We start from the raw sequence: 12,387 nt of genomic DNA on the forward strand, positions 1-12,387 counted from the left end.
CAAACGTGAAAGTTCTCGCGGAGCAGCAGGTTCCCCACTTCTGTCGGTTAAATTAGTTCGCCTCTGTTCGTCTTTCCGGGGTCCAAACCAAAACGGGGGGAAAAAAGGGGGGGACAGGTCGGAAAAAAGTTCAATTACTCCTCAGAACACGGTCATGGCGGTGTAGGAGTTGTTACATTCGGAGATGCGGCGCGTTGAAGCGTGTTTCTGTGAGAGGAAAGCGGGAGAAAGAGGTGGTAAAAGTTGAAGCCGGGGCGGCCAAACTCTTGTGTTCCCCCCGCCTCGATCTGCGCTCTCGCACTTCCCTCCTCCCGAAAACATGACCGCAGCAAACACACGCACATGTCCCGGAGAAGACCAGGAGCGTCGCCCCCTATCGGCCAGTCCAACACACTGCATGTATCCAGCACACTTTATAAAGCTTTAAATCAATAAAACATGAAAAATTGCTCTATATATTAATAATTGAATAATAATGATAATAAAACAGCAAAACTAAACTAAAAACCCTCTAAAACAATACACAGCAGCTGAAAACAACACAAAGAATACAAATGTAAAAGATAAAAATGAATAAAATAAAACAATAAAAAACACAGAGGACCACACAATTTAAAAGTGTTAAAAGCCATGAAAAAGGAAAAAAGTGGGCCTTAAGACAGGACTTGAAGCCGTCACCTGTGGGGGCCGTTTGGACATGGACTAGAATTAGATGTCACTGGTATTTACAATGCTATAACGGGATATAGGCATTTACAGTGCATTTACTTGAGTAACTTTTTATAAAATGTGTTCACTTCATTTTGTGTCTCTCATTTGAAAATGCCAGATCTTGTGCATTATTTAATGTTTTATCCTTCCAATTACAGTAACTAATCAGCAGTTCGATCCAGACAATTACTCTTAGTAGTTTACCCAAATACTTTTTTACTCCCACATGAGTCATTTATTGGACCACATTGTACTTTTAATTAACTAACATTATTTTGAACATACATTTTTGAAGGGAAAATCAAGAAAAAAGTACATTTAGTAAATATTGGGCCTATATATTATCTATTCATTAATTCATTTTCTACAGCTTGTTCCTATTAGAGGTCGCGGGTGACTGGAGCCTATCCCAGTGACTTTGGGCCTTAAGCGGGGTTCACCCTGCACAGCAGGCAGGTCGTTGCAGGGTTAACCAGGCCTGGATATTAGTTTGTATTTATCTTTATTTTTAAGTACTTTATACCTTATGAGGGCTGTATTCTTTAGATGTACATATTTTTAGTCTACTACTGTAAAACAATCTAATTCAAAACAGAATTTCCACAATTTATCATGTGCTGACATTGCCACGTCTCTTGTATGCTGCCCCGCTTCAATAGAAACAGTGAACAAAGCACATTCTCCACACAATTGTATGAAAAACAAAAAAGCGCATGGGAAAACTGTCAGGCAGGGGAATGCTCAAACATAAATCCATTCCTAAAATACACACAGAACCGAACATGATAAGCTGGAGTGAATGATGAAATATGACCGACATATTCGTCCAAATGACAAAGTTGAACAGAAATGGGCCCGTGCGCTTTTGATTTAGTGAAAGTGAAAGGCGTTATGTCTAAGCGTGAAATTGCACGGCTATCCTTTGTTACGCTCCTCCGATGAGCAGCTGTATTGTAAATATGGAGATGTGAAACTCGTCTTGTTGTTGCCTGCTGAATTTTATATTCTCAGAGCGCCAGCAGCTGCTCGCTCTCGTGACAGATGCCGTGGACGGAGTGAGGAGCGATGAGCGAGAGAGAGAAGCAAAACAAAACTTTTCTCCATGGTTAACAACATGATTAGACCCGCGATCACGTGTAGGACCACACATATGTCGGTGCATTCCAGGGTTGTAACGTTAGAACTATGTAAAAGATAATTGGTGACATGGTTACACCTCTGGTACACTGCAACATGAGTTTTACACGCCCTAAGAGGCCTACACAGTCAAACTCTTCGACATGTGCTGCACGCCCTCTCTGTTGCATTAATAAACGCGATTTTACACAACATTTGGATTCTAACGTTGAACTTTTGTCTTTCTTTTCGCAAACTAAAACATAAGGTGTTTGAATGCAAAGTTTCCTTCTGGTAGGTAACTAAAAATACTCGAAAATAGTACGAAAACCACAATAAAATGGCCATTATAGAAGCTACAATTGTATGGAAAAAAAAATATATATTTATATTGAGGCTGCAATGATTAATCTATTAATTGTGACTCCCGTAATCGACAGTAAAAAAATAATCGTAGCCGTGTTTCGATAATCATACAGTTTAATAACTGTATATAAGACAGTGACTGCAATATCAAATCAAAACGTCACAAAAGAATAACTCAATATCACACTTTATTCATAAATATTCTCCATCTAGAAGCCTTCTGTCACCGTATTCCTTCATTTGGTTAACAATGTATTTAAAAAGTCTCCAATAGACATCACTTGATCAGTCGACTACTATAATAATCGTTAGTTGCAGCCCAAATATATAATCAGATAACTTCAAACATTTACCGTATTTTCCGGACTATAAGTCGCTTTTTTCATAGTTTTGGCCGGGGTGCGACTTATACTTATACTCCGGAGCGACTTATATGTGATATTATTTGTTATTTTCACACTTGCAACCACATTTCATACTCCAGTGCAACTTATATATGTTTTTTTCTTCTCTATTATGCATTTTTTGGCTGGTGCGACTTACAGTCCAGAAAATACGGTAACCACAAGAAGTCACCTTTATGCCTAAGACATGTCAGCTTTGTGTATCAAAATATTGACAGTGTAAAGTCCATCGTTTCATATCGTACGACATGTATTCCTTGTGGACGCGAGCAACAACACGGTTAAATGCCACTGATGTTTTCTTTTTCCAGGTTGGTTCAGTTGCACTTGAAGCCGTAAGAGCGACTTGACTCGGGACGCGGGTGAGTGGCGGCTGCTCACCACCGCTCTGCTTACAGTCTAAACACGAGAGCACACGTCGGGCACAAGAGCCACTTTGTCCACGGCGTCTCAAACGACATGTGCGATCAGCCTCCGTATATATCCTCTGTATATGCAATTACATCATCACACCGTCCATTAAGTCTGACCGGGGGCCGCATTGTTTCTTAGGGGGGGAGAAAACCGCTGCGCTACAAAAATCAAAATTCAAAATAGTTCTCGTCCTTGTTAATAACCCTTTCAGCAATAATAATGCTCATTTTGCCTTCTGATTTTTGAAAAGTAAAAAGCTGTGATAAATGCAAATGTGTCTTCAAAAGGTTTTCAAAAAGCAACTATTTCGGTTCAAAGACTTGACAAGGTATTTTATTGTTCGTTTCTGCTTAATTTTTTTTTTTTACCATTTTCACAAAGTGTTCACCAATAGCTCTTAATTTATGTCCTTAAAAACTGTCTTTTGGTATTTTGTGTCTCTTCAGATGTGTTTGTTTGTATCAAGTAGCTGTTAAGTTGTATCTTTTATATGTTTCTCTAGCACGTCTTTTTTTTCTCCCCAACAATTGGTTACTTTTTACACCTAATTATTTACATGAATTATGCAACACTGTTAAACTTTTTAAAAAGAGCACACAAACACATGCTAATCTCCATTACAGGAAATGATCTTCAAAATGATGTTTAATGAGGTACCTGCAGTGATTCTAAATTGGATCAGAATTATTTGGACCTTTTATACTGGATGATGGGGATGTAAAAACTTGTTAAATGTAATAACACACTTTCTTAACTATAGCTATTACATCTCATATATTTATAGTAGATACATGCTAATATCAAGTTTTCAATTCATTGTTACACAGGTTGCTAGAAAAGTTTCCAATCACCACCATTTATTTCCCTTAAACCCTAAGATAACTTGCATGACACATTTTAAACATATGTAAAACTTTCCGAACCTATAGAAGCCTTTTATGTAGAAAGATATTACATACCATTGGAATAATATCTGAAAGCCCTTTACAGTTAAAGGGCTTCATGTCAGGTACAATCCTTATTTCTGACACTTCCACTTCTTTTATCTTTTCCCTTTCATCCGTCTCATCTATCATTAAAGCACTGGTTTGATAGTAATAGTTTTATTCATCTGAACGCGATAATGGAACACATCAGCTGTGACGGACAGAGCTTCAAAGATGTTACTGTCATTGTGAGACATTAAGCACATCTGACGCCCTGTGGATCTATTCACGTACAACCAGGTGGGTATGCCCGATGTAAAAAAAAAAGTTTAAACATGTATAAACTTGATATATTCTGTCTTCCATGTTGAATTTTTTTTTTTAGCTTAATATAATAGCATCCATCGTATCCGTCGTATATGAGTTCCCTTTTTTATCGGCTCGTAACATCACATTTACCAGTGGATTGATTCATATACTGTATTTTCCAGAATATAAGTCGCACCTTTTTTCATAGTTTTAGCCGGGGTGCGACTTATACTTAATTTATACTTATATACTTACCGTATTTTCCGGACTATAAGTTGCACCGCAGTATAAGTCGCACCAGCCAAAAATTGCATAATAGGAAGAAAAAAACATATAAGTTGCACTGGAGTATGAAATGCGGTTGCAAGTGTGAAAATAACAAATAATATAATATATAAGTCGCTCCGGAGTATAAGTATAAAAGTATAACTATAAGCATAAGTCGCACCCCGGCCAAAACTATGAAAAATGGTGCCACTTATAATCCGGAAAATACGGCATACTTATAAGTCGCTCCGGAGAGATATTATTTGTTATTTTCACACTTGCAACCGCATTTCATACTCCAGTGCAGCTTATATATGTTTTTTTCTTATCTATTATGCATTTTTGGGATGGTACGACTTATAGTCCGGAAAATACGGTATAACATAAAGGGAATGCCTTTCTGACATTTCCACCATAACAGTGAAGATAACCAGAACATTTTGCACATACCTAGACATTACAACTAACCCGGCGTGTACTGTGTGACTGAGATGACTCCGTCTGATCAGAACAAATGTAGTGAAAATGGCACGGAGATAAAGGAGGAATGCAGATGATACGGGAGCAGGAGAGAGAGAGGCGACCTGGATCCCCCCCTGACAGTGAGAGTGACCCTTTATGGAGGGCAGTGACCCGAGCCTTTTAAAAATAGCCCCCGGGTGGAGCCGCGGAGCACGCTGGCAGTCTGATTAACAACATGGTGGAAAGACATCAAGGGCACCACCAACAAAGCAGAGGGACGACCCACATGGAGCCGACAGCACATCAGAGAGTGTTCAGTATCAACAAAGAGCTGGACACGTTTTATAGGATTAGGCTTATAGTTATGACATGACATTATTGCTGGGTTTCAGAAGTCATCTCAACAATCTATAGGGCCATATTTAATAACAATGGTGGAAGATTGTTGTAATATAGTGAGTTGTAAGACCTAGTCCCAAATATTATGCTCAGGTTCACTATTTGTGAATTTAAAAATTGATATTTCTTTTGTACCATGTAATCAACAGGGAAAACTGTCTCTTGTAAACATGACATTAACACAATCTGGAATATGACACACAAGACACAGAAGTCCAACTTGTCCTACTCCTCCATATACTTTTACTACTACCACAGAGACTAAAGTAATTCTTCATTTGAAAATTTCACACCAATAAGTTTTATTGTCAATCATCAAATTGCAGTGAAAAATTGAACAAAAACAAAGTATTTAAAATGAGAGAAATTATAAAAATCAGATCCTTTTGCCACCAAGTCTTGATTACCGTATATAAGATGACATTACGTCGCATTTATTTGCTAAACCGTTTAAACGAGTGACTCCACCAGCTGATGGATCTCCTCTCCTACTTCGTCAGCTGCCTGCAGAAGCTCCTCCCAGTTATTATCAGTGCTCTGATCTGTTCTGGCCCAAGTGTCTCTTTCCAAAGTCAGCTTCAGTCTCTGCACAGCATCTAAAAGCAGCTCATCTGGACATGAACTACAAGACCCACAATCCTCTGCTCCTTCAGCTTCTTCCTCTTCTTCTTCCTGCTGTTGTTCTTGTTCTTCCTGTACAGGTGGTGGACTGGAGCATTGCCCAGGCCCCTCCTCTACCACAAACAGGTTATGTGACAGCGGCGATCCACAGAGAACTGTTGGGGGCGGAGTCACGTCGTCTTCATCGCCCCTTAGAAGTTTAAGCTCCTCCTCTTCTTCCGTTTCCTCGTTTTCTTCTTCTTCATCTTCCAGTTCGTCCTCTGTTGTTTCAGTGTTGCGTTGACTTTCGATTTTCTCCAAGGCTTGCGTTACAAAGCTTTCCAACATGGAGTGATGTCGCCTGAGCGTTTCCACAGTAACCTCCACCTGAGAACACTTGTCTTCCAAAACGCTGTGCTCCGATTGGACGGTTTGCCTCAATGCCTCAAGCTGCTCCTCCAATACACATTTGTCTTGTTGCAAAGTTCGCAGTTCATCCTTCAGAGCTTCTCTTTCTGATTGGTCAATGTCCCAGTCTGTTTGCTGGGCAGAGTCCGATCGCTCCGGAGTCGCCGATTCGTCGGTTTGCGTGGACGGCGATACTGGTGCATCTTGGGATATATCCAAGCTATCCTCTCTTGGCGATTGAGTGGTTTGCGGCGATTCCATTAACATCTGTCTCCGACTCCTGCTTTGTTTGAATCTCAGGGCGTGACGAGCGTTTTGGACCAATGACGAGACAGATTCTTTAAAAGTGGGCTGGGCGCAGAACTCAATCATTGGATGGTGTTGTTTGTGCTTCCTGGTTCGACGGTTTGTGAAGAAGCACGTCTGACAAAGCTGGACGTTAACACACTTCTCGCAGCGGAACCTCAGGCCGCTAAACGGGCGGGATTTGCAGCAGTGACAGCGCACGTTGTGAGAGACATTTTGACTCACGCTTAGCCGATACATTGTGGTTAACCATAGCAACAGACGGGGTTCACTGTGAAGCCATGAGATGACATGATCACGGGACACAGATGGCGACAAAACACTTTTAAAACAGCCCTTGACTGCCACTTCAACTGAACCGAATACAGTCTCCTCTTGCACTAGTTTGGGTATCATCCTGAGGTTGTGAAGCAAAGTCCGAAGAGAAGATCGATTGACGGAACCAGGAATAGGAGATGTTCCAGAGGCGGCTAACGACACCAGCGCTAAGAACTTCTCTGTGAGCGAATCGGCGCATAGTGCAACAAGAAACGTCTGCAAAGAATCCACGTCAACACTTCCTCCTTTGTCGAAAAGTGTAAAGATAGCGCTACTCATTTCCTCTGGCGCCTCCAGAGTCACATGACCGGGCATTTCCTGGGACACATCGACGAACATCCGGTTTAAGAGCTGAACTACTTCCTGTCTGCTGATGTCCCTGGATCCGCCCACCGACCGGAGGGCCGTGGTCACGTGACGCACCAACACCACATGGAGGTGCGTGAGCCTCTGGATGGACTGCAGTTTGAGAGCGGACCTGTAGACCGATGCTTGGACCTCATTTAAGGCTTCGATGTTGTCCAGATCCATAATGAGGAAACACTAGATAATCTTGGATAGAGTCAAATTAAAAACAATCCGCTAAGTGCAGGAGAAAAGACCTGTGCGTGTAGTCCGCCGAAGAGGCTAGAAAGAATGGGACAATAGTGGAGCGCGGCGAGCTGACCTGCAGTCGATCAATTATGAATGAACTGTTGGTGCCACTTCTCGCTTGTCACCTGTTCAACCTGCTGTTCCTAAGCCAATCACACGCCTTGACGCTGATCATGTGATGTGACCAGAGAGGAAGGGGATTGTTGCTTTTATTCTGCTGACTTTAGACTTAAGTTTTTAAACCATATGTATACTATTCCATGGTTTTAATAGTAATTTAACCCATTGGTCTTGCATTCTTTACGTAATGTGGAGAATAAAAGACCATTCATGACTTAAAGATGCATTATGTAACTTTTCTTTTTATAGATCACAAACATTTATAGACACGAATGTTTTGGACCCCATTTTGTACATTTGTGCTTTATAAGTTAGGCCCCTGATCACTACTTGGCCTGTTGGCGTCATCTGCCTTTCTCCATGTAGTTTAATACCATTTACTGTGGAACATTCTAGGCATCTATAGATTTATGCTTGTATAGTTTGGGCATTTGGCTGCTCCTTGTTTACTCCTCTGTTCAGTCTGTAATTTCTATATAGTGTGGAGTTAACATTAATTGGCTTCAGTGGATTGTTCAAAGGCCTGCGGTCCCTTGGCGTTTCATCCGCGTCCTCCTGGATTAAAGTGGATTTATGTGTATCAATATGTGCATGTTAAAGACGGTGTGTGTGTAATGAGTGGGCAGCAGGGGCAGAGGAGCCAGCGCACTTTCCACACGGCTCCCATCTCGTGTGGGAGTTATCACACAAGCCAATTAGCAAGACAACGTTTCACCAGTTCTTCCTCCAATGTCAAGGTCAAGCGCACCAAATCATAAAAGAATGCTGCGGAATGTGAAATGAGTAATACATACAAACAATACAACAATCACATCCTGCAAAAGGCTTTAACGTTTGAGGCATTTTACAAAGAATTTGACATTTTTGTATCAATGTTAACAACAGTTTAGCACCTCTTTAACACCAGTTTGATCACATTTAGACCAATCTGTCACAAAAGTTGAACCTGTTTTGGATATCATTACATTCTCCGACTCCCCAGTAGCCTTGTGCAGGCGGCTCAGCCCATTGGCTGACTACAATAGCGCAGCTGTTCATATGGAAATGCGGTCACACCCCTCTGCACGTCCAGAGAGCGCCCGAAAACACCACATTTTAAACGGCTTTATTTATGCTTTTAATGCTGCAAATACTGTTATCTGATACATCGAATGGCTGGTCCATATCTTCAACTTTCACATTCTGCAAAAAAACGAAAATCACAAATTTGGGGAAAAAAAAGTAAAATGCTGTTTTTCTCAGTTTCACCGAGGCCGACATGGTCCGACAATTGCGGTGGCGAGTCACATATTAGAATGTAACAAAAACATGCATTTCTTTGAGTTTTTCCCCCTAACAACTGCATCTACCAATGTTCTCTTTCATGTCCTGTAAGAGGCAAACGCTAATCTGAAACCAAAGCATTTTTTTGCGCTAATCCCAGGCTTCCCGAAGGCCATGTGCGAGCTGATAAAGTTACACCATTGTGAGGGCAAGAGAGCGAGATTCCTGGGTGTTTCTGTACAAAAAGGACAGATGTTGTTTTGGATGAACGTGAGAGCAGGAGGGCACGAGAAGCAGTGCAGTGGTGTAACTTTAAAGACTTTTGACATGCAGGTGTGCCAAGCAAAACATGAGGAAATTCAACAACAAGGCGAGGAAAGTCGTTTTGGTCGTGTTTTGAGATCATGGGGATTTTGGGGGAGAGTGAAATAATCTCGCAACGCTTCAATTTGTATGGTCTGGTCATGGGTTTGAATGGGTTTTACTGATGAATTATTGCTAAAAAATCAAAATCTAACTTGAGCCAACTTGCGTAAACATCTTGTAAACACGCATATACACGAATAATAAATGCTGGTAAAACAAACTATTGACTCAGGTAGAAATAAGCTGTATGACAACTTTGATTGACTATAATATGTTACAATGATTTCCAGGTTAAACGTAAAATTGAGTTAATGTGAACTGTTGGAACCCGGCTTTGTAATGTTTACATTCACACCATGTCTCCTCCATATGTCTCTAATAAAAGACAGAGCGGCGCCCCCTTCTGTTAGCCATCAAAGACTAGGAGAAAGGTGAAGCTGCAGACCCCGAGGCCACACTCCGATGTCCCGTCTTCTCTCTGTGTTTCTCTTGCCATGGCGTCCGTGTTGTATGAATTTTATGAGAAATTACTCCTTTTGACTAGCTTTAATCACATTCATTATTCCTAAACCTAACCTTAGCACTTAGTTGTGAAATAATATTTGTTGGAAATCATATATAGCAAAAATATTACATCACAAAATGAAGGTTATTTTAATTTTAAGTAAAGCTACCAGTAGATGGACAATGTCGTAAAGGGATGTCAGTTTAGCCACAATCACCTGTAATTCTAATTTGATTGGTTATTATTGTAAAGATGTTTTAAAGGCTAAAAATGTAATATTGTAATACTTTGAAAGGTTCGGCTGTGTTAACTTATTAGTGCATGTGAGTGCAGTTCTTAAGAATGCAAGCTCCGGGTCTTCAGATTCTTATTATTGGAGATGTTTTCCCCCCATTTGCAACAATAACTCGTCATTATAAACCGAGTTGCATTGACATCCACTTCCATCACAGAGCCTTTTATATGTTGACAGTTGTATAGACCAAAATGTGATGTGAAAGTGTATTTATTCTAAAGAGCTTCTTTTACTAGACTGTATGGACCAGTGCGTATTCAAGAGGGAGTTGGTCTATGTTTACAACACTCCAGCACAAACAAGACAGTAGCTGTTGGGCCTGGCTCACATTCACAACACTCTCTACTCCACCTAACCACTTTCACCTGTTATGAAGCGCTCTGGGCATCTGCGCTGGGCTCCCATCCAAAATACTCAAGTGAAAGTTTTGGCCCGTCTTTTTACTGCCAGAGCAGAATTACCGTACCCAAAATACGCAAGAACCGCAGTTTTTTGTATCATATTTATGTGAGTACCAGTACTTGCGGTATCCTGACATGTAGTGATGAATTGGACATTTTAATAAGTTGTTTCTCGACAGGCCCGAGGCTGCTCTGTGGTACGGCCCACTATAATTACTGTCAGCATACACACAGACATCATATATCTCCTACATAACCAACACGACACATTATCAGTGCGAATAATGGAGATATGTCGGCATTATATTCGCTATTCTACGGCATCAGCAAAAATATTTGAAGACGTTTTTATCTCTCAAGCATTTCCCCGCATCAACAAAGTAAAACCTCAACCCAATCCAGGTGTATTTTGGTGTAAGGCAACGCTTAAGTTATTGCTGTGATGCATATATATTTACAGTAATTGTTTAATAGAGACACCATGGGCCAAAATATGTCAATTGAATCCTAATACTCCTGTTCAAATATATAGTAATGCAGTACTTTAGTTTTGTATTATCGAACAATACATCACTAGCTATTTAATGTACTTTCAGGACTATATATTTTTTCATAGTTTTGGCCGGGGTGCGATTTATATTTATACTTATACTCCGGAGCAACTTATTTGTGATATTATTTGTTATTTTCACACTTGCAACCTCATTTCATACTCCAGTGAGACTTATGTTTATTTCTTCTCTATTATGCATTTTTTGGCTGGTGCGACTCATACTCCGGAAAAAATGAAATAATATGTTGGGACACACACACAAAAAAAGAAAAAATGGTAATTTTTGAGACATGCAAAATTTGAATATTGCCTATAATACAAAACTAATCAAAAATAAAGTAAAAAGCGCTATACAGAATAGTTTTAGAATTGTTTTTGGTGATGGATTTGAAAAAAAAAAAAAAAGGATCAGAATATCAAATGAATGAAAAACGGAAACCAACATCTATCTAGGTCACAGCAGGACTTGTTAGAGAGTGTAGTGCTCATGTTGGACCGACATCTCCTTCCTCTCCGTGTGGACCTGCTTAAGTGATTAGGAAAATATACAAGAGTTGTTTTGGTGGATGTTTTTTTGCGGTTTGTGTTGCCTTGAGTTCATATTTTGCTACAGTAAGCACCATGGTCTGGACCGAGCTGGGGAAATTCCTCTGAGAGTGGAAGGACGGCTGCAGGAGTGGTGAGCCCAGTTTTACACAAAGTAAACGCATAAATACATATATAAATAACAGTTATAGTTGTTTTTATGGGACTACAAGCGTTACAAGTGCTGGCTGCTAATAAAACTGTTTTTGTCTGTATTGAAATGATGAACTGAAAGGGTTGTTATGACAAAATTAAAAGTGAATACCGTATTTTCCAGACTATAAGTCGCACCTTTTTTCATAGTTTTGCCCGGGATGCGACTTATACTTATATTTATACTTATGTACTTATACTCCGGAGCAACTTATATGTGATATTATTTGTTATTTTCACACTTGCAACCGCATTTCATACTCCAGTGTGACTTATATAGGTTTTCTTCTTCTCTATTATGCATTTTTTGGCTGGTGTGACTTATACTCCGGTGTGACTTATTGTCCGGAAAATACGGTATTATTTGGATTTTTAGGAGTCTGCCGAGGTGAAGGCGAATCTCGTCCTGTTTGTGTGGATACAGATCATTATGGTGCTGTGGTGAGCCTGGTGTCTGCCCTAAATCCCCGGCCCAGACGCTTATTACTGAACAACCCACACCAACAGAATGTGACTCACTGCGGGCGACGACGACGTACAAACAGC

The 12,387-nt window shown here is 40.3% G+C and overlaps 2 protein-coding genes across 4 annotated transcripts in view; both read right to left on the reverse strand.

The window, feature by feature from the left end:
* The window catches only part of sash1a (SAM and SH3 domain containing 1a), a 232,250-nt gene that overhangs the window by 74,637 nt on the left and 145,226 nt on the right, over positions 1-12,387 (reverse strand). The window lies entirely within an intron of this gene.
* On the reverse strand, positions 5,790-7,593 carry dytn (dystrotelin). Its single transcript, XM_072451533.1, has one exon. The coding sequence runs from the start codon at positions 7,535-7,537 to the stop codon at positions 5,825-5,827; it is 1,713 nt and encodes a 570-aa protein (XP_072307634.1). The 5' UTR covers positions 7,538-7,593; the 3' UTR covers positions 5,790-5,824.

Source organism: Eucyclogobius newberryi, unplaced genomic scaffold, assembly GCF_026437365.1.
Source record: "Eucyclogobius newberryi isolate DKJ021-1_F unplaced genomic scaffold, fEucNew1.0.hap1 SCAF_1, whole genome shotgun sequence".
In the NCBI taxonomy this organism is placed as follows: domain Eukaryota; kingdom Metazoa; phylum Chordata; class Actinopteri; order Gobiiformes; family Gobiidae; genus Eucyclogobius; species Eucyclogobius newberryi.

What these genes read in the sequence shown, in the direction of transcription:
- dytn (XM_072451533.1), bottom strand. Translation starts at nt 7,537, where the DNA reads ATGGATCTGGACAACATCGAAGCCTTAAATGAGGTCCAAGCATCGGTC.